The sequence below is a fragment of the Myotis lucifugus genome, unplaced genomic scaffold (genome assembly GCF_000147115.1).
Source record: "Myotis lucifugus unplaced genomic scaffold, Myoluc2.0 scaffold_97, whole genome shotgun sequence".
NCBI classification, from domain to species: Eukaryota; Metazoa; Chordata; class Mammalia; order Chiroptera; family Vespertilionidae; genus Myotis; species Myotis lucifugus.
This window is the reverse complement of record NW_005871145.1, coordinates 139658-162245: the sequence shown is the minus strand read 5'-3', so window position 1 is coordinate 162245 and position 22588 is coordinate 139658. Positions and strand designations below refer to the sequence as shown.

Sequence of the window (22588 nt, the reverse complement as noted above, 5' to 3'; positions counted from 1 at the left end):
ACCTCTCTGATTTTGGTTCTCTGACTGGTAATGTCACCACCACCAACCGCCATCACCACCAAACCTAGCAATATTGAGCACTTACAGTATGCCAGACACTGTGCAGAAGTGTTTTATATTTATCATCTCATTGATTTCTTAAACAACGCAGTAAGTAGTGTTATTATTAACATTTCACAGATAAGGAAACTGAGGCACAGCGAGGATGGTAACTTGCCCATCTCTCCCTCTCCCACCCTGCAAAAAAAAAAAAAAAAAGAAAGAAAAATCAGTAAATGGTGGAACTAGGATTTAAATTCAGACAGGGTGACCTCGGAGTTGGACACATCCCAGAGCTGTCTGTGTTTTCAAGGAGATTATATGTGTAAAGTGCTTAAGGCAGCTATAGCTCCTGGTCCTTAGTGAACACCCAGCACTGTTAGCGAGCTCTTGTTCTTTTTGTCTCACCTGCTCCTTTGTGTCTCTCCCAGAAGCAGCTGACACAGGATGATGATGCCGATGAAGTCGAGATTGCCGTTGACAACACAGCCTTCATGGATGAGTTCTTCTCTGAGGTAGGCTAAATGTACATAAGGAAACACAGCTTCCTCAGTAAAGAATAAAACCCCTCAGATCTTTCCAGGGTAGCAAAGAAAGTCAGTCTTTCCCTGGGGAGGGGTGGTACGACCAAGACATTACAAGGAGAATCTCTCTAAGACTTACTTGGGTGGATTAATCTATGGAGAAAGTCAGCACAAGGTAAATTATATGTGATTGAAGAGGTGCTTTTAAAGTTTTTTTTTTAAATATATTTTTATTAATTTCAGAGAGGGAGAGAGAGATAGAAACATCAATGATGGAGAGAATCATTGATTGGCTGCCCCCTTCATGCCCTCTACTGGGGATCGAGCCTAAAACCTGGGCATGTGCCCTTGACCGGAATCGAACCTGGGACCCTTCAGTCCACAGGCTGAAGCTTTATCCACTAAGCCAACCCTGCTAGGGCAAGTTTTAAGGTACATGATAACATTTTAGTGATATCCTTTTCTTTTTTTTTTTTTGCCTAAATTACATAATTTTAATACAGGATCAATCTTGGGGTCCAGCCATGAGTATAAAACACATTTCATTTTCAGGCCTGTGATTCATATAGATCAGATTTGTTTCCAAAAATGTAGTTCCTTTGACTTAATTCTAGTGATAACAGAGAAACCAAGAAACCACCAATTCATGTTTTTGAAGTTGAATAGGGACAAAGAGGGATTGCCCATGTCTACAGTTTCACATGCTCTTTGATTTTGAAGGTCCTTGTCGGGAAGGTGCTATAGTAAATAATGCTGGAAAGCTGTGGGGTATAGTGTGTCTTGGGGAGTCAGGTGAACTTGGGTTCAAATCTCAGCTCTGCTTCCAACAGCTGTTGATCTTGTGAATGCTTCTTAGCATGCTTGGTTTATTTACCTGTAGATTGGGATGAGTAGTGTAATTCTCTGGAGGGTTATTATCAGAATTAAATGGGATAATGTTTCTCATACATTCAGGGTAGCATCTGAGATATATGTGCTCAATAATGATACTTTAAAACAACAGAACAAAACCACAGACAGTTCAGTCACTGAAGTTTTTGCCATCATACTATGGCTTCTTATTTTATGGCTTTTAAATTTTTTTGGAAAGAAGACAAGAGGCATCAGGTTCTTTTGCAAAGAGCAAGTGGTGCTTCCCGCCCTCTAGTTTATGGATTTGGAAAAGCCATCCTCTAGTTCTTGTCTAAATGGAGTGGAGCGAGGCTTGATGGTTCAGGTCCGTTCATGTGTGAGAGTAATAGGCAGGTGTAAGAGTGAGTGAAGGTGAGCGTGTGCTGGCCTGACTGGGAAGTTGGCTGCGAACATTCCACAGATCCCCGCCCTCCACATAGGTGGGTGTGTCCTTTAAGCCCAGCAGTCATAGTGAGATCAAACATTTGGGTTGTGAGTTCAGTATTGTTCCACATGTGGATCATGAAGGGAATATGTCTGTCTGTTCCCTGGTGGGAGAGGACTCTAGAAGGTATTTATGTCATTGTAGCTTGTCCCTCTGATCTTGCCTTGGGAAATCAGATACATTAAATAACTTAATCCAAGGGGATAAAGAATAAGGAAGAAGGGATAAGGGATCTTACCCAATGATAGTGTTCTGCCTCTTTTACACCAGAGGGGCTCTGAGAGGCAGTATTCCTTGTGAGGTGGGAGATGGTAGACTTTCTTTGTCACATGGTATTCTATCATTTAGAAAAAAAAAAGAACCCTATCATATTTAGGTTGGAGAAGGGGACAGCATGGTGGGGTGGAAAGAGTATGATCTTTGAAATTAATTTCTTACCTGCCAAGAGCTATGATCTTGGGCACATTCCTAACTTCTCTAAGCCTCAGTAGGTTTATCTGTGAAATGGGGAGAAAAATATCCACCTCACAGATTTTTGGGGATTAAAGGAGCTAACACTCAGAAAGTGCTTGGTGTGGGCACAGGTAAATGTTACCTTCCTTCTTTCTCATTAGGTAAAGCACGGATAGGATAAGTGTTGGAGTGGGGCAGAGGCAAGAGCAAGCGAGTCATGGAAAGGGATCATACAGGCTCTGCCCCCTCGCAGATCCTGGTCTAAATCTCAGCTCTGCCCATCAGTACCTGTTGAACTTTGGAAAAGTTGTCTAACTGCTCAAAAACCCAGTTTCTTCTAAAATAAGAATAGTGGTATTACCTACTGATTATTAGAAATATAAAATGAGCCCTGGCCAGGTAGCTCAGTTGGTTAGAGTGTCATCCCGAAATGCCAAAGTTGTGGGTTCAATCCCTGGTAAGGGCACATGTAAGAATTAACCAATGAATGCATAAATAAGTGGAACAACAAATCACTGTTTCTCTCTCTCTAAAAAATGAATAAAATAAAATGAGAAAGTATGTGATGTACTTAGCATGGTGCCTAACATACATTAAGTATGTCTGCAGTAATTTTGGTCCTTATCAGCATCATGTTCCCCAATGTTTTTTGAGTAAGTAAAACACAGAGTTGATTTTATAGACTATGGCCTAGAAACATCCTTGAAAGTGAAATAAAGTACATTCCAGGTAACGGGGATTTGGCGAAAGAAGGGGGTTTCCCTTTGTGACTGGGGAATACACCCCCTACTCCCTGCAACATCTGGCTAAGTAGGTTTCTGGGAAAGGCACTCTTGTGATAAGACCTGCCTTTTGGACTCATTCTAGTGAGTAGGTCATGCTTGGTTATTTGCTGAGGACCGACAGTGAATCACAGGTGGTCAGAGTGGCATTTGCAAGGCGTGGATGAAGTCACAGGACCAGGATGGTTTCAAAATGTGCTTTGCACTGTGAAATTCCAATGGTTTCTCCAGCTTCTTGATTGTTAGATAAGAGAATTGGCCCTTGAGTTTTCAGGCCTCCTTGGCTGGGCAAGCCGGGGTCTAGTAAATGATAAACCTCAGACTTTTGTCTAATTTGTAGTTGTCTGTATTTTCCTTGGCCTGTTTGCTCAGTTGGCAGAGAGCGAGCGAGCAGAGTTTCAGAGGAAACAGAACATACCTGAGAAGGCAGAAAGATGAGGGGTTTATTGTTCTATATCAGGGGTCCTCAAACTTTTTAAACAGGGGGCCAGTTCACTGTCCCTCAGACCGTTGGAAGGCCGGACTATAGTTTAAAAAAAAAACTATGAACAAATTCCTATGCACACTGCACATATCTTATTTTGAAGTAAAAAAAACAAAACGGGAACAAATACAATATTTGTATTTGCATGTGGCCCGCGGGCCGTAGTTTGAGGACCCCTGTTCTATATTCATTCATCCATTCATCTAATCATGGGAAGACATGAGTGCCACTGTCCTCCAGAGAGTGTACTAGGTACTGGGGATAGAACCTTCTGTGTGACAGGGGTCTTTCCTTCTGGTGGCTCCTTGTCTGGTGAGGGTGACAGAAAAATTTTAAAAGTCACATGGTAACAAGTGTCAACAAGGTAGTAAAGTGGGAGCACAGAAGAGGAAGCCTCATGCTCTGTCGGGATAGAAGGAAAGGGGAGGGGACGGCAGGCCTCATTGGTTTGAAACTAGACTTGCCCATCAGAGTTGCCTGGGAGTTGTTTGCATGTACACTTGACACAGAGGGCCTGGAATGCTCAGACTTCTGAAGTTCTTCCAGATGCTTCTGTTGCCTGCTGCAGCTACAAACTCCTGCGAAGTAATGGGGAGCCTTTGAACGTTTTAAACAAGAAACTAATGGGATTGAGGTGAGTTTTAGAAAATTATTCTGGTGGTAGTGTGTGGAGAGGGAGAGGCCAGAAAAGGAAAGATCAGTAAGTTTCCATGCCCAGCTAATGGGAAAAAGGAGCGCCCGGCCTGAATCTGGGTCGCTGAGCAGCAGCATGGTGTATCACTTAGGGATGCCTTCATGTAACTGTGGCTTAAGCAATAAAGACATGAATGATTTCACATATGAACAAGTCTGGAGTTAGGGATGGTGCAGCGGGTTAGAGGTGTTGGGGTTCTAGGTCAATAGCTCTCTGACCCTCTTGGCTTTTCCCTTAGGATTGAGAGATGGAGTCTGTTTGGATTATTGGTGTATAGCAAATTGCTGTAACCGTTAGTGGTATAACCAACCTTTTTGGTGATTCTGATAGAGTCTGTGGAGTAGGAATTCAGACAGGGCACAGTGGCAAGCAGGGCATAGTGGAGATGGCTGAGTTTTGCCCCACAATTTCTGGAGCCTTAGTTGTGAAGAATTGAACATCCAGAGGCAGGAATCTTTATTCTAACACTGAGAGAGACTTCTGTATTTAACATTGGTGCCTGAACTAGAGGGACTCAGGAAGGCTCAGCAGAGCCTGTCAGTTGGAGTGCCTACACTTGGCCTCTTTCTGTGGCTTGGACTTCTCAGCACCACCAAGTCAGGGCGTGAGGTTGGTACACAGAGACTCAGGGGTCTAAGGCAAGTGTTCCAGCTATGGAAGTCACCTGTGCTATACTCTGTTGTTGAAGCAGATTCAAAAGGGCAATACATAGAATACCACCTCTCAATGGGAGGGGCATTAAAGAATGGGAGGGGCATTAAAGAATTTGTGTCGTGTTCTACAGCCACCATAGTCACAGCTGCATTCGGCATTGTCCTATACCAGCCTCACAAGAAGTGAGAAAGGGGGCAGCTAGAAAAGTTCAAAGATGCTTTTATCAGGGAAGAAGATGACACAAATCCTCCAAGTTGACTTTCCCTTGTTACCCATTGGCCAGCAATGGATCACATGGTTGTGGCCAGGCTTGGCTAGAAGGGAGGCCAGGAGAGTGACTCCTTCGCAAAGGGACAGGATTGTCAGGATGGCCATAGAACCCATCATGATTCATCCTCTGGTGATGGCAGCATTGCTGCCCAGACAAAATCAGAATTCTGGTAACAAGAAGGGCAGGTGCTGGCATGTGGGTGTTTGGTGGGTCAGAGTGCTTATCATGGATGGCAGTGTGAGATGCAAAAAGACTTCTGGGATCAAATATGTCTGAGAAATGCTTCCTATTCCTTCCTACCATGGAGAGGTAAAATGCACGTTAACTTATTAAAGGCTCCAAGAGGTCCTGTAATAAAGAGACCTGCTTTGCTTGCCTACTTTTTCACAGAAACCTCTTTGATGTGTAACGTCTTTTAACAAGGGTGAAGGAATACATTTTGGAAAATGCTATTAGAAAGTTTTCTTTTCTGGCTGTGCTTTTAAAAAGTTGATGAGACAGTTCTGCAGTGGTGTATGCTTGTCTCCTGCAGTTACTTATGCCCATTTATTTATTCACTGAACAAACTTCTATGGAGTGACACCACATGCTTGGCACAATGATGGATGTCAAGTTTTCTAAGAGGAACAAGACAGTCCCAGTCCTTGAGCAGATCTGAGTCAGGACTGGGAGAAGTGAGAGTGGGTGGAGTGTGGGCAAAGTGCCATGGGGCTTTGGAGAGTGGAGCGTGCCTGGTTAGAGAACTGGGGGTGGGGGTGGGGTGGGGTGAGCAGTCTTAAAAGCTTAGGGATTTGCTAGGTGGGCTTGAGTTTTGTTAACATTAAGAACCTCAAAGTGAATGTGACTTTGAAATCCAGGCATTAAGTAAAATATAGCAGGTTAAATACTCCTTGATTCTTTCTGTATGTAGACTGTTTGAATGACCAGGGGAGCTGGTAGGTTCTGCATTTCTGGGCTCCCCAATAGGCAGGCAGGAAGCCCTTGCCAGTCATTTGCCTATTTGCTCTCAGGTTTGTTCCCCGCCCTTCCTGTACTCTGCTCTGCATTGCAGGGAACTCATTCCCCAGGTTCCCTTGCCAACTGGCTTTGGTGTGTTTGACCTAGGGGAGGCACTGGCACTGGCGGAAGACTCAAGAGGAGGGAAGAGGCCATGGTATTCCTCCCCAGACATGTCTCTCCCATGCCTCAGCTTTCACTCAACAGACCTTGCCTCTAGCCCGTTCTGCTGGTCAACTTCACCGTGGTCTGGCTCCCATGTTTGTCCATTCAACCTGCTGTAGTTAATTTTCAGTGTCTTACCATCCTCTTCTTGGCCCTTCCATCTCTGTGTAAAGAATACCCTGCATTCCATTACTTCAGTTAAAATAACTAGATATGTTTTTGTTTTCCTGACTAAATTTTGATGATGCAAAAGCCCACATACACTGAATGATTTAAGGTTATTGTCTGAGAATACTAGTGTTCACTGTTCAGTATAACTCTGAGATCGTTCATTTCTTTTCATTCATAAGAGGGAGTTGAAACACTAGTCCCAATCTTGATAAAACCCCTGAGGGATTTGACTTCTGATGCTTGGCTGACTGAGATCTCTCTCTGTTCCTTCTCGTCAATGTTTTTTGTTTTCCAAAGCCAAGAAGCCATGCTCATATATACACATATGGCTGTGTCCACCCTTCTCTCCCAATGTGTTTTCTAAACCTTTGCTTATACAACATGTACATATTTGTGTGTGGTGGTGGTGGGAGCTGTACATTTATTTCCAAGTGGCCTGGTTGCAGGCTCCTCGAAGGTGTAATATATCAAATTTTCTGTCATTGTGATGTGTTTTTTTTTAAAGATCAATTTGATGTACATTCTCACAAACATTGATGTATTAATATAAGGCTTTTTTTTTCTTTCTAATAAAAAAATCACCTTTGTTTCAGTAAAAAAAAAAGTAAATAAAAGAGGATTTGACTGAGAACTCCTTATATGTGAACTGTTTTGGATTATACCATTTTTGGGGAAATTAATGAATTGTGAAAAGGAAGAGTTATTATGTGACCCTTCAACTCCATTACTTTTGTCACGTTAGAGGGGTGGCACATAATACATTTTAAATAAATAAATATGCAGGAATTAATGCCTAACTGCAGGTACAGGTACATGGGAACTTAGGGGAAGCAGAGACATTGTAAGTAGAATGGACAAAGCCTTCTCCCCTCACTCTCCAAAGTGGTACTTTCTCTGCTTTCCATTGTCTAATTAAATTCCACTGGCTAATTAGCTCCAGAGGGAAGAGGCCATCCATGCCTTGAAGATAACCCCCTCCTTTCAGTTAGATGATGGTGATTAGTATACTGTGCTAATTATAATTCCATGAGGTAGACACCCAACTTGAGGAGTGGTCGACTTGCTGTCCTTACTTGATTTCCTTGGGTGGCTCCTGACAACATCACCCAGCATTTTGTTACTGTTAGGATTGCCATGAGGATTAAATGAGGCGTCCTTGTGTAGGCACAGCATGGGACCTGGCATATAATAAATGTGCAGTAATTGTTGGTTATGATTGTATTATCATCACCATCATTTATGTTTATTGAGCATATGCTTTGTGTTAAGTGTTTGACTTGTATTATCTCATTTAAACCCCACAAAACCTCTAGGAAGTGGAAACTAATCCTCATTTCACCAGTAAGAGAACTGGGGCAGGGGGTGGTGGTAAGTGGTTTGTTCAAGGTCACAAAACTGCTAAGAGATAGAGCCGAACCTTGAACTTGTTCAATTTGATTCTAACTTGTTTTCCACATTGCTGAAAAATCACTGAAAAATACATTTTATTTATTTATTTATTTATTTATTTTTTTAAATATATTTTATTGATTTTTTACAGAGAGGAAGGGAGAGAGATAGAGAGTTAGAAACATCGATGAGAGAGAAACATCGATCAGCTGCCTCCTGCACATCTCCCACTGGGGATGTGCCCGCAACCCAGGTACATGCCCTTGACTGGAATCGAACCTGGGACCTTTCAGTCCGCAGGCCGACGCTCTATCCACTGAGCCAAACCAGTTTCGGCTGAAAAATACATTTTAAAAAGTAACATACAATAAGCAGGCAATGTTAGCCACAAATTTAGCATGGTGATGAGAAAAACCTGATTGGTTCCCTAGATCAGCAGTGTTTCATGAGCACCCTTGTGTAAAAAGCTCTCCATAGGGAGCATTGGTTAGAGAACAAAGAAATGCGGCAGATGATCTCAGTGAGAGGTCACTAAGTCCCTCTCACACAACAGTGAGTCGGACATGTACTCACTGGATGATAGCATGGACCTGGGAGAGGAGGCAGAGGAGCCTCCCATAGGTGGTTCTTGCACCTTTACCTGGTTCAGGAGACAGGGTTTAACAGATGCCAACATTCAAACCTTGGTTTCACCTTTCTGCAGTATGGCCTTGAGTGAGTTTCTCTACCTCTTTGAGCCACAGTGTTCTCATGCATAAAAGGGAGAAAGTGACGGTGACTTCACAGACATCCTGTGAAGGCCCTTATTTCTGATACAGGTACATGTTAAAGCGGTTTTAGTCTTTAAACATATTATTGTGCTGGGTAATGTCAACCCCAAACAAACACACAAATAGCCTTGAGCATTAGGTTCCGCACTTGTAGATTTCCTACTAGGTTCCTGATTCCTGGGTTGAGGATGGAGCACACGGCCCTATTCTCCCGTCCGCAGGCTGGGCAAGCCATTTCCTATCCAGTCTCCAAATGTCTGGAGAGACTCTGAGCTTGAGGCCCAGCCGTCTCATCCTAGCAGCTCCCTGTCACTTTTTTTATACCATTGACCAAACTTTGGGTCATAATGCTCTTCAGTTTGTGAAATAAAATTCCAGAATATATTTTCTAAAACACCCAATCCATTGAACATGCAAAAATCTAAGGCCTCTGACTAGTGAAAATATGTCAAGCTCATTTATCAATGGTTAGTGCATTTTATTCTAGAAAGCCTTTATTTCTCAGTCCTGTTTATGTAATGCAATTGCTTTGGCAAGACAGTCATGTGATGGAAATGGGAATTTGGTGTGATGCAATGACATTTAATGAGTTGTTAAGAGGAGCCAGTGTCTGATGTGAGAGATAAAGGGGAAGGGAAGGAAAAGGCGACAATTTCTGGGTCACCCGAGGGCCTGATTCTGAGGTTGTTACACTTGTGCGGCTGCCGGATTTCACAGGTGATGATATATGCCATTTTTATAGTCACAGAGACTTGGATTCTGCTAAAAGTGAAACAGTTTGGAAAAGCCAACCATCAGGTCGTAGATCTAATGGAAAAGCATCCTAGTTGGAGTCTGGAGAGCACCAACATTTAGGTTCCTCATTTGAATAAAGGTACTAATGTAGTACTGTGGATTGTTTTGCCATCCGATAAATGTTTGGATGGCTACTTCCACTTGTATATATACTCTGAAGATATTACATTGAAATTTTATTTTACGTCTTTCAACTCTCAAACTGTGGTCCACCAAAGCCAATATTTATAGAGGGGAAGACCCCTGGTCCAGTAGCAAAAGTACTAATTTGAGGGTTTGAGAACTCAAGTTTTATTTCTCCGATGTTCTATGCAATTTAATTATTTATGGAAGAAAGGGGTTCTGAAAAGTGCAAATTGAGATGTGTTTCTTTTTAAAAAATATATTTTATTGATTTCAGGGAGGAAGGGAGAGGCGGGGGGAGAGAGATAGAAACATCAATGGTGAGAGAGAATCATTGATTGGCTGCCTCCTGCTCACTCCCTACTGGGGATTGAGCCCACAATCTGGCGATGCCCTACCACTGAGCCACCCCACTGGGTGAGATGTATTTCTGTTGCATCTCAGATGTTCAGATTTGCCTGTATGGCATTTTACATATTTTTTTATTTATTTGTTGCCTCTTTGATATGCCCCTCATTTTGGGAGTGAGGCAGGTAGACGAAGTGGGTTTTCAGGTCTCAGAGGCTTTCACCACATCCGGGGTCAGGGGACCAGGGGGCAGGAGTGGCTCCTGCCTTTGAAGAGGGGCTGAGGATGCTGTTAATGCTCTGAGGCAGTGTCCTATGTTGGGGTTCTCTCTGGGAATGAAGTGCTGCTGGAAATACTTTATGACACATACCTGTACAATCAGGAACCTTAGGAAGCAGTCATGGCTGGAGCTTCAGGGTCGTAATCGTATGAGGGAATCAGCTATCCTGTATAATAAAAGGGTAATATGCAAATCGACCCAACGGCAGAATGACCAGTCGCTATGACGTGCACTGACCACCAGGGGGCAGACGCTAAACTCAGGAACTGCCCCCTGGTGGTCAGTGCCGTGCCGCTCAGCCAGAAGCCAGGCTCACAGCTGGCAAGCACTATGGCAGTGGTGGGAGCCTCTCCAGCCTCCACAGCAGTGCACAGCAGTGCTAAGGATGTCTGACTGCCCACTTAGGCCCGCTCCCCATGGGGGCGGGGGGGGGGCCTAAGCCAGCAGTAGGACATCCCCCGAGGGCTCCTGGACTATGAGAGGGTGCAGGCTAGGCTGAGGGATCCCCCCTCAAGTGCACAAATTTCGTGCACCGGGCCGCTAGTACAATATAACATAATATGTTGGAGAAAAGCTCGAGCTGCCTCTTGAGGTGGTCACACTTAGTCTCTCTCTTTCTCTGTTTCTGTCTCACTATTCCTCTCATTCTTCTCTCTTTGTTTTTTACTCTCTAGGTTGGTTCTCTCCCTTTCACTTTTTTTCTTTCCTCTTTCTCTTTTCCCCTCTCCCCATTCTCTCTCTTTTCTCACCTTTGGAGGTGGGGGTGCAGGGGGCTAAAGGATCTGCCTTATCAGGTGTGTTGGCCCTTCTCTCTGATTCCTCTTCATGGGTTTTCCTGGCTCTTCTGCACTCTGGCCTGAACCCTCCCCTCCAAGGTGAGCAGATGAGTGTGAATTTCCAATGACCTCTCCGCTGAAATTAGTTTACTCACTGGGTAGCAGAAGACATTTCAGTCATATCTTCTTCCACAAACCCAGAAGGTGGGCAGCTTTCACTAGGAGCTCTGCTCAGCTTTCATCTCAGTCATGGATATAGTCTTCCTCTATGATGACCAAGGCTGTTGTCTTTCTGATTATAGATCGAGGAAACTCGGCTCAACATTGACAAGATCTCTGAGCATGTAGAGGGGGCTAAGAAACTCTACAGTATCATTCTGTCTGCACCAATTCCAGAACCAAGTGAGTGTTTACCCAGAGATGAGTCACCCAGTGATGACCCTTGGCATAGGGGCTGAGCCAATCTTGTTTTTCCTTCCCTCTGTGAACAGCAGGGCAGCGTACATATGCATTATATTCCACCAGTGTACACATCATATCATCTCCCATCCTCCTTTACCCTATCTGGGCTCATCCTGCTCAACCATAGTCAGCTCTTCTCTTCATGGTCCCACGTAATCCATGCAGTGAAACTCCTCTACTTCCCAACTGGTTGCTCATGACTGACAGTGACTCTTCCTGCTTCTAATGAACCTCATCTCAGCCCCACCTCTGCCCCTTTGCTTGTGCTATCTCCTAAGTCTTACCAGATCAAGTCCATTATTTTTTCATGAGGCTTTACAAAATGGTTCAAGTCCACATCAGTTCCTCCCATCACTAATCTCCTGTTTGTTACCAGCATGGACAAAATTTCCCCCCTAATTATTTCAAATTTTTAGAGTAGAGTTTAGGGTTATATTTTAGATTCCATAAGAACAAGGAACAAGTTTGTTACTGTTCAACTTTTTTAGTGACTCTCTATTACCTAAAGATTAAAGTTGAAAGATGTTAGTAGAGCCTATGGCATGGTCTTGGCCACATTTTTGCCATCCTTTCCCATGTTACCCACACTGTAGCCAGACCAAACTTTGTTCCCCAAATGCTTCTTGTCCCCAAAGGTCTTTCATATATTGTTTTTCCTCCCTGAGACTTCAGTCTTAGTCTCTTTTCCAACCTGGTTAACTCTTAGTCCTTCTTTGAGATTCAGTCCTATTATCATCTGTCTTTAAAAGCCTTTCCAGGTCCCTCCAGCTGTGCTAGTGGGCTCTTCCTAACCATCCCATCCCATCCCATCCCACCCCATCCCATCCCATCCCATCCCATCCCATCCCATCCCATGCATGCCTTGATCAGAACTCACACCTTAATCCACACTGCATGTTAGAACTGCAATCAACGGTGTCCCTTTTGTCCCTTGTTCCCCACTAGACCCTGAACAGCTTGAAGGCAGGCTCTATATCTTTTCTCTGAAAACTTAGTTTCTATCTCAGTTCCATGCTTGTAGTAGGTGCTGTAGGGTGGTCATAGCTAATACTCATTTCGCTCCATACCTCCTAGGACAGCATTGTGTGTCATAAATATATGCTTGATTCTAAGTTGATGAACATGGAATTCTTTTCTCCTCAGAAGTCCCATAAAAACCCTATTCTCCCTTCTAAATGGAAGCCCTTATGGTAAACTGGATTATTTCCTCTAAAAACAAGGTTCTCAAAATTTGTGTGCTGGAGAATTACTTGGGAAGGCTTGTTAAAAAGACAGATGGTGGAGATCCAACCCTGGGGGTTTTTATTCTGTAGGTCTGGGATGGAATGCCTGGAAAATGCCTTTAAAAGTAAGCTTTCTATGATTCTAATGATGGAGAGCACACTAGAATAAATATTGCTCTGGGCATTAATAATTAGTCTTTTCTAACTGATCATACCTGCCTTTGTTTACCCAGAAACCAAGGATGACCTAGAGCAGCTCACGACTGAAATCAAGAAAAGGGCCAACAACGTCCGGAACAAACTGAAGAGTAAGAAGGGAGTAAAGGGAACAAGCCAGCCCCCACCACTATCTGTGTCACATCCACAGGGTCCAAATCTCCTGGATCAAAACTCATCCTGGTGGAAGCAAAGCCACTTGTTCTATTTTTGCCTGTGGTTTGGGCACTCTCCCCAGAAATTTGCCTGTTCTTGATCATGACTGTGTTTGAAAGAGTGCAGAATTGAAGTTAAGAGATGGGCATTGACGTGTGCTCTCAGCTACTGAGTAGTTGTGTGACTTGGCAGCTTTCTCTAAGGAGCTCTGCCTTTCTCTGTTTCCCTAGCACCTATGTACATTTGAATAGTAATGGTAGAGATATATAGATGCACAATATATTATTTAGTCTATTGACATTTCTTGGGGGTGTATATCACTGGCCATTACCTTAGCCCCACCCCTCAGTTTAGAGCATTGTTCAGTGAGCAATGTCATAGATTTAATTCCTCTGAGGGCCTAGAAGGTCTCTCAGTTCAATGGCTCTGGTCTGCATCTCTGTCCAGTGTTTTTGGTGAATGTATGTTATTGGTCAGAGAGTTAAATCAGCATTGTTCAGCCCAAGTTATTTCTTTTTCCCTCAAAACAAATCACTGTACTTGTTTTCATGGGGATAGAGGTGGTGGTCATAGTAGCAACTTCCAATAATAGCAATGATGGTGTGTCTGCCACTGAGCCAGGCACTCTGTGCGCAGTCCCATTTAATCTTCACATCAGGATTGTGAGGGAGGTGCTATATGTATTCCATTTTATAGGTGAGGGAATACTGAGAAAGGTGAAATGGCTTTCCCAAAGTCACACAGCTAGTAAGTGGCAGGACAAGGGTTTGAGACTGAGTTTCCTGGTGACTAAGGCTCATGCTGTGCTAAGATATACCCAAAGAATACCTGGTAATAGCAAAGGGTGTGGAATGCAAGTCCTGTGGCTCACATGTGAGCTGACTTTCAGAGATTGTACCTGCCTGTTGCTCCATCTCCATGGGCTGGGTGTGTGAGAATGAGCAAGGAGATTTGTATTGACCAGTGTGTTTCTCAGAGGAGAGCAGCAGGTGTGTTGCTGGAATAATCTATCTCTTTGCTCCAGGCATGGAGAGGCACATTGAAGAAGACGAGGTCCGCTCATCTGCAGACCTTCGTATTCGAAAATCCCAGGTAGGACTTTCTCTGGTTTAACTATCATCTAGTTTAATCTCTTAATTTATTTTTTTCTTAGCTCAGGGTTTTTGTTTTGTTTTGTTTTGTTTTTAAGTACAATTCTTATTTGGAACTCAACTGGGAACTGGAAAGGAGGAGCTGTCCAGGTTAAAGTAGAGAACAGGGCTGAAGTCCAGCCCTCCTGGCCACTCTGATACTCTCCTCCAAGGAGGTCCCTGAAGAACTTCCTAGGGCTCCCAAAAACATAGCTTAGGATTTTGTATGCCTCCTTGTTTTACAGGGGAGGAAATTGAAGTCTTCTCTCTAAAGATTGTTTGTCATTAGTTGTCCAGTTTGGAGTTAGGCTCTTTGGTGGACATCAAAGATAATGATCCTTGTCCTTGAAGAACTAGCATGATGTTCAGGTGGCATAAGGAACCTGTTATGGAAGGCAGTGTAAGAATACATAATCTATTGCATATGTTCTTAGCATTATAAGACCTCAGGAAGAATTGGGGGTAGCCAGAGGAGGCTGGGCCTTGGGTGAGTAAGAGTGTCCACATGGACAGACAGGCTCAGGGTATGTGTGTCTCTCTGTGTGTCTGTGGGTCTGCAGGTGTGTGTATCTGTGTTTGTTGGTGTATATGGTGTGTGTGGGTGTGTGTGTTGGTGGCGATGGAGGTGAGGTAGGGATGAAGGACAAACATGAAGAGAGGCAGCCCATTGCTTTCTAGGGACTCTGATTATGATCGAGTCACCTGTATGTATTTGCTTCAGGCTGAAGTCTTTTAGTTTGAAAGTTGGCTCAGAGGGGGGAAGAGGCAAGAGGAAAGTTGGCTAGGTGGGTTTTTGCAATGATTTTGTTTCTGAATTTTCACAGTGGTCGTAGGTTTGAAAAAGTATAAATATTGGTGATTTTTCAAACCAGTGGTGCTTAATGGCTATTGAGTGAATGCATTCACTTTTTTATTTAGAAGCAAAAAGAGTTGGGGAGAAGAGTTTGAGTAAGAATTCAGGACTTTGGCAGGTATGGGATGTAGAAAGGGAATCTGACAGCTTTAGAAAGCAGGCCAAGAGTTGTGCCAGAAAAATGCTCCTCGTCCATGTGGGTGCAGGGCTCTGAGATTCACAGAGTATCTCGTCTGGCCTCACAAGTACCACATGAGGTCAGCAGGGCAGGTAAACCTGCTGAAGACAGGCTTTGGAAAGATCAGTGGATCTCCCATTGGTGTAAAGTTAGAACACCAAAAAGTTGAGTCTGATATATTAGTCTTTTCGTTCCAAGGCCAGTGCTGCTGGAGATGAAGCTATGTGGGGTGGTGTTGGGGGTGGGGGTTCTACAGCAGTTAGGGACCTCCCCCCTCCCTCACCTACTGCATTTGACATTCTTCCCACAGCACTCTGTCCTCTCCCGGAAGTTTGTGGAGGTGATGACCAAATACAATGAGGCTCAAGTGGACTTTCGTGAACGCAGCAAAGGGCGAATCCAGCGGCAGCTCGAAATCAGTGCGTGTCTGAAATTTCGTGGTGCTTCTTCACGCTTTCCTGCCACATGGTTGTCTGCCCCAGTTGTGAGATATGGGGAGAAGGAGCAGCAACCATGCTTGGGCTTCCATCTCATATTCTGTGCCCAAGCCCGGGACACTCCCTGGATGCTGGTTCTTAGGCTGAAGGTGGCTCAGTGTTTATCAGGCCCAAGCAATTTTGTCTTTATGGAGGCCAGCGTTTCCTATACGTAGAGAGGAGACACTTGCTAAACAATGGCTCTCCTGGGGACTCAAGATGTTTTTTGCTGTCTTTTTGATAGCAAAGACCATTTATGAAATAAAAGGTGTGATGCTAGCTGCTGTGAGGAACGAGGACATTAATGAAGCTGTGCTCTTTAGGAATTTGGTAACGTGGAACTCAGGGCCCTGTGGGGCGGTGGGGCTGGGAGCTCCCTGTAAGTGGAAGAACTGTAGGAACAAGGACGTTGTGAAAGAAACACAAGTGTATTTAGGAGTGGCAGGTTGTCCAGGGTCTGGGGAAAGTGTGCATTTGGGAATAACAGTGAGAGGTTAATGGGGATGCAGGAAGGGTCCACCCAGGAACTGACTCCTTGTCCTGAGGGCCTTGGTCTCTGAGGTGTAGTGATGGGACCAGTCAATGTTCTGAGCTGGGAAGAATGTGATCAGGTATATGTTTCAGGAAGATAATTGCTGATTATGTTAACAATGAATCAGATTAAGGGAGAAATCGAGGACAGATGAGTCAGGAGAATGTTGGGAGAGTGTTGTAAAGGCCATGGTCTTTATAGTGGAGTTACCATATTCCTAATCTTCAGGGAACTTTTGAAATGGTGTGTTTTGACCTTATATTCGATGCTCTGCTTCTGTTATAAAGCCGGCAAGAAGACCACAGATGAGGAGCTGGAGGAGATGTTGGAGAGTGGAAACCCTGCCATCTTCACTTCTGGGGTGAGTGACTCGGGAGCTGGGGTGTATGCCCCTCCACAGAGGAGGGAGGCCACTGGGGAGCTCCATTCGGGTAGCCAGGGAAGGGTGGGCTGCAGGTGCAGGGAGGCAGGGGATGTGAGGAGCTGGGCAGGAGGGGATGTGAAGGCTACAGCAGGGGATGGTGGCTGATGGCCTGTCATTGTGCGGCCTCTTGTAGATCATTGACTCTCAGATTTCCAAGCAAGCCCTCAGTGAGATCGAGGGACGGCACAAAGACATCGTGAGGCTGGAGAGCAGCATCAAGGAGCTCCATGACATGTTTATGGACATCGCCATGCTGGTGGAGAATCAGGTAACTGGCCACGGGTATCAGTGTGGGAGGGATAAGAGGGAAGCTCAGGTACTTCTGAAAATGGTGAGGAAGAGAATATGAGAACCCAGGTGAGGGAGCATCATCAGAATTTGCTTGAAGGAGAAACAGAATTCCAGTATCCCAGGGAAAGGAATGCACACTTGGACCCTGACACATGGCTTCTCGTTCTTTTTAGTACTTTGGCCTCACAGTCATTTCTAGTTAATATGGGGTTATAAGTATCTTTCAAGTGCCCAGTTTCCTCTGGACTCAGGTTCTATTTTTATTTGCTTTTTAAAGTTAGAGATAATGGGTTCTTAATGATGATGCCTTAAAACAGTCTCCTGATATAAACTGTTTCACTGGTGAAAAGTTAGATTTAATAGAAGTTTTTATTATTTTCCATTTTTGTTTTTTATTCTATATTTGTTCTTCCAAAAATGTTGCCACTTTTGGCTCAGAAACAAGAGTAGATGATAAAGTGAATGAAGGAATAGCACAGTATTTACATAAGAACTTGAAACACAAATGGTGCTTAGCTGGACAGCTTGTTCTGTCCCTGGGCACACTTCTCAGGGATGCGAGTCTCTGTCTCCTGTGTGCAGTGTTAGTTTCACATAGTCAGACACAGCCCGGTGTTGTGGTGTCGTGCCGATATCACTGAACCTGCAGCTGCTCGGCCAGCTGGACAGGACTGAGAACTGCTTCCTTTGAAGGACTGCAGAACTGAACTGTAGCCCGAGCACTGCCTGGCTGGCAGTTGACATTAGTTCCCTGCTCAGGGCTCAGTGCCATTCCTCCTCCCAGTCTGGCCTTTGAGACCATGTTGCTAGTCCTTCCATCCCCACTTTTCCTTTTTCTCCCCACACTGCCTTGCCGAGGAGCTGGTTTGAGATCCAAGTGGTGGTAAGTGCCTTTCCCTGTTGACAGACTGTTGTAAAACGATGGGTCGAGTTGAGGGAAGATGTAGGTAGGTGAGGGGAATTCCCATCCTAAGGTGCCCAGAAATTAATTGTAATAAGAGCACTTCTTGTCAGGAAGTAATAGCTGGGAAATAGGTTGGGAATCTTCTTAAGAGATCACTGTCTCTTAGCCACATAGCTTGGGTGAACCCAGTGTGTCACTTAAGGGGCCTGGGAATATCTCTGAGAAAGTACATGTTCCCACCCTCAGATATTTATGGAGTACCTACTGTGTGCCAGGCACCATTCAGTGGTATTGAACAAACTTAGTTCAAGCCAAATGAACTTGATTCAGGTCTGAATGACCAGGAAGAGGCCAGGAGCCTGGTAATAGGTAAATCAGGGGAAAAGGTGGGCATGTGCCCTCTGAAGGCCACACATCAGGTTTTCTGGATGCTCCCCTTGGCATTGAAGATAATGATGTGGGGATAGGACTGTCTGGGGGAGGGGGACAGTTATTAAGTGTGACTAGTGTCTGTTCTTTGCAGGGCGAGATGTTAGATAACATAGAGTTGAATGTCATGCACACAGTGGATCACGTGGAGAAGGCACGGGATGAAACTAAAAAAGCCGTGAAATACCAGGGGCAGGCCCGGAAGGTGAGACGCCCGCCGCCTTCAGGGAAGAGTCCATGTTGTGCGCTATCTCTCGCTCTTTCTTCCCTCTCTCTGTCTCTTCTTCTGCTGCCACCACTTCTTGCATCCCGGGAAAGGGAGCCATGATTGACCGTATCGAGAACAACATGGACCAGTCAGTGGGTTTCGTGGAGCGAGCCGTTACCGATACCAAAAAAGCTGTCAAGTATCAGAGTGAAGCTCGGAGGGTGAGCGCCTTAGTCCCAGCTGGTCCTACTTGCCTCTCCTCTCTCCAGTTATCCCCATCTGTGTCCTTGAACCTGTGCCTTCTCTCTCTGTCCTGGCCTCATCCAAACACCTGTGTCAGCCTCTCCTAGAGACTAGCTGTCCTTCCTTCCCGTGCTGTGCCTCTCATGGATCTGGCTCACAGGCTCGCACCCCAGAACCACACTGAAGGCAGTTCTGTAGGGTGGAGCGATTGCCCGGGTGTTGCTCCTGGGCAAATGTTATACTTGACTCCTCTGAAACCTTCTCTTCCACTCAAGCAGCCCAAGATTCCCCCCACCCCTGCCCTTTCTCTACCAGGAAATCAGTGCTGTGCTGATTGTTGTGAACATGGCGTATCTTACGGAGCACCTATTAGTTCTACTTCATAGATGACAGGAGGGTCAGAGGCGAATTGGCTTCAGGCCACCTAGTCAGCATAGGAGCTTGGATTCAGATTCAGATCCTAATCATGCTCTTCCCACCACACCATCCTATCTCCCCACCCACTTCCTTCTGGTGCCCCGATGCTGGAGGCCTTCTGGCTTCTCTGCCCATTGACTGGTAGCCAGCTCTCTGGCTTTTGCTTGCTCTTTAGACGTTTCTTTCCTGTTCCTCCTGGGCTCTGATATTTTTGTTCTTCAGTTCCTTGTTTTCTCACTTCACCTATTGCTTGCGCAGGGATTTGGGAAGCTGGGGCGTTACTTTACATGATGAATCCAGGCTGGTTCACAATAGGACCATACTCTTGCTTTTGGATGTCCAGTCACTGGGGCTGTCAGGTGGGCGTGTGCTTTAGGGAGGAGAAGGACAGAGTTTGACATTAGGACTGTGTCAAAAATATCGTTGCACCCCCTTTGGAAAATAAAAGATGAATCACTTTATATCTTGGCCTATTGCTGCGTGGCGACTCCATGATAGTTGCTCTTATGTCTGTCCACATGGGCAGGACAGCAGTGTGTGCTGAGAGCTGATAGAAACTCTGTGTTTCCATCTAGAATATATAGCTAGCCAAGAAGTAATCTGATAAGTATAAAATGTCCTAATGGAATGTCTTCATATAGGCTGTAGGCTTTTTTATTTGAATTGCTAAGATGCTTTCGATGTTGAGGTGAGAGGGGTTGGGTTTTAGATGAATTATTATTGCTTTTGGCTGTGTGTAATAATGCCTTGTTTTTGTTTCTCTTATCCCTCTCCAGAAGTTGATAATTATCATTGTGGTAGTAGTTGTGTTGCTGGGCATTTTAGCATTGGTTATTGGACTTTCCGTTGGGCTGAAATAAGGGCGGCCCAAGAGGCTGCTGCACTGAAATGTAAGTAAATGGAAGGTTTTCTGGACTCTTTTTTGACTTCCTCTTGACAAATTAGCCTGGGATTTTAAATCCCACTTCTTCCGCCTTGTGATTGTCCTTGGACTTGCTAAAACTTTCAGTTGTCTGTACATTCTATCATCTCTTTAAAATTCTGTTCTTGGGTTCTGGCTGCAGTCGGTGGGTTGGGTCTCCTGGTTGTCCCTACTCTTTGCCTGTTAATGTTTCACTGCCATTCCTGGTCTCTCTGAGCACTTCATTCCCACTCCCCTTACCCAGCAAGCATGCTCCTGTGCTGGGTACAGTCTGTGTTCTGGATCTGGGCTTTGTCTTCTGAATTCTTACTGGATTTCATGGATGTTGGGCTTTGCTTTTTCATCTTCTTTTTAGTGTAAATGAAGTTTTGAATTGGGAATGGGGTCTGTAGGGGTTTGTTTGTGGCTGACTGGTTGGATCGTGAATGATTTAGTAGTTAACATTTTTGAATGTTGAATTGTGCCAGACAATGTACTGAACACCATATACACATAACACTGACTCCTCACAACACCCTATGAGATAGGTGCTATTATTATCCACATTTTACAGGCGAAGACACTTCGGCTTAAAGAGAAAAGTAATACAACCAAGTTTGAACATACAGCTAATAGTGGACCTATGGGAGTCCTTATTGACATCTTAGTTTCTCTTTGTACAACAAGGTAGCTATTTATCATCGTCTACAAAGTCTAGAGAACCCTAGTTGATAGTGACTTTAAAATATAGCCTATTAATTTCTTTTATAATCTGGTAAAAAGAATAAGGCTAACCCCTGAATCAAGGTTTCATGTATATAGTGGTAGCATGATAGGAATGATCTAGTTATTGGGAATGTTAAAACTTAAAACTCTTAAGTCAGTGACTTCTTGAATATTACTTTCCTGAATAAAATATAGTATTTTTTTAAAAATATATTTTTATTGATTTCAGAGAGGAAGGGAGAGGGAGAGAGAGATAGAAACATCAATGATGAGAGAGAATCATTGATTGGCTGCCTCCTGCATGCCCCCTTCTGGGGATCAAGCCTTGCAAGCCAGGTATGTGCCCTTGACCAGAATCGAACCTGGGACCCTTCAGTCCACAGGCCGATGCTCTATCCACTGAGCCAAACCAGCTAGGGCAAAATATAGTATTTTTGTTTAAAAACTATAAAATGCAGAAAAGGTGAACAGAATTAACATTTAATATTGTTGAAAGCCTTGTGGCATGTTTACACATTCAGATATAGTTTTACATGGTTCTGACTATATTGGGACCCTTCAGTCCGCAGGCCGATGCTCTATCCACTGAGCCAAACCGGTTCGGTAAATCTGATTTTCAACACAAGATTGTGACTATACTCTTAATTATGTTACATTTCCCCAATGTTGGAGGTTTGTTATTGTTTTGCTATTACTAACATTATGACTAACTTATGTAATAGTTTTCTCATTTCTATTTTCCCTATATTATAAATTCATAGAAGTTGGGTTCCTGAGGTAATAGAAGTATTTTTAAGACTTGATACATACTACCATTTTGATATCCAGAGGCAATCCTTCACTTTATATTTCTTGCCTCCTCCTTCCATGTAACTAAAGGGTCTGAAAGTCAGATTGTTATAGCTCTAAACATTCGCCTACCTCTGGAGAGAGAATCAGCAGTGAGGTGAGCAACATCTAAGTAATTAATTAACTCCCCCCCCCCCCCAATTTGGAGTCTAGCCATTGTTTCTGTTTGCTTTTAAAGTTCAAGTTTTGCTCTCTTAACTGTATCACTGGAAAGGATGTTAAAACTAAGCAAAGGCATATATTTCCATATCCTTGGATGAAAGATGTCTTGCAAATTCATATTGCCCCTTACCATTCCTAATTCCAGGAATTCAGAATGTAAATGAATCATTTTTAAATGAGACTAATTGATATATTGTTTTTAGTTGATATGCTAAGTTGCTTACTGCAGGGTATTCCATCCGTATTCCCTAATAAAGTCAGGACTGAGCGTTACTAGGCCTCGCCTCTGCCTCCATCTGAGGGAGAGAGTTCTCTGAACAGGAGAGAAGGAAGACAACTTACATTTCTCATTCCTAGTTGTGTGGCAGCTACTCTCCTGTCTAGGAGAAGATTGTTAACCTAATTTTCAGACAGGAAAGTTATTTGAAGCTCAATAAGTTAAGAAACTTGCCCAGGTCCACACAACTCATAAGGCAGAGTAGCCATAATATGAGCCCTGAGCTTTTCCATATTCTTTTCACTGTGTCTTTCTGCCCTCTGAGAGAAGTGGAGTGTAAGGAGAGTCATAAAGAAGACTGGAGTCCCAGAAAGCTTCTGAAGCATGTGTTTGAAAGGCACTGATGTTGGCTCCACAGTAGAATAGGTGTTTCCAACATGTGATTGTGCCTCCCCACTGACAAGTCCTGGGTATGTGACAGCCTGTGTGAAGAATTAGACAAAGGACTAGAGATTTAAAAAACTTTCCCTCTCATCATAGG

General features: G+C 44.1%; 1 protein-coding gene across 15 annotated transcripts in view; it reads left to right on the top strand.

The window, feature by feature from the left end:
- STX3 (syntaxin 3) overlaps window positions 1–22588 on the top strand; it is a 44882-nt gene that overhangs the window by 16972 nt on the left and 5322 nt on the right. For 5 of the 15 annotated variants that reach the window (XR_002830051.1, XR_002830053.1, XM_006091819.3 and 2 more), the window contains exons 2-10: window positions 471–554; window positions 11353–11452; window positions 12969–13043; window positions 14132–14199; window positions 15579–15687; window positions 16564–16637; window positions 16834–16968; window positions 18419–18529; window positions 19969–20082. Coding sequence is in view for 12 of the 15 variants with exons in the window: in XM_006091819.3 (XP_006091881.1) it covers window positions 534–554; window positions 11353–11452; window positions 12969–13043; window positions 14132–14199; window positions 15579–15687; window positions 16564–16637; window positions 16834–16968; window positions 18419–18529; window positions 19969–20052 (777 nt within the window). In the remaining 3 variants the exon portion in view is untranslated. Of the gene's footprint in view, window positions 1–470; window positions 555–11352; window positions 11453–12968; window positions 13044–14131; window positions 14200–15578; window positions 15688–16563; window positions 16638–16833; window positions 16969–18418; window positions 18530–18642; window positions 18754–19968; window positions 20083–21580; window positions 21766–22588 lie in introns of those variants that run through there. The other 10 variants (XM_023756538.1, XM_023756540.1, XM_023756541.1 and 7 more) reach the window with 6 other exon arrangements.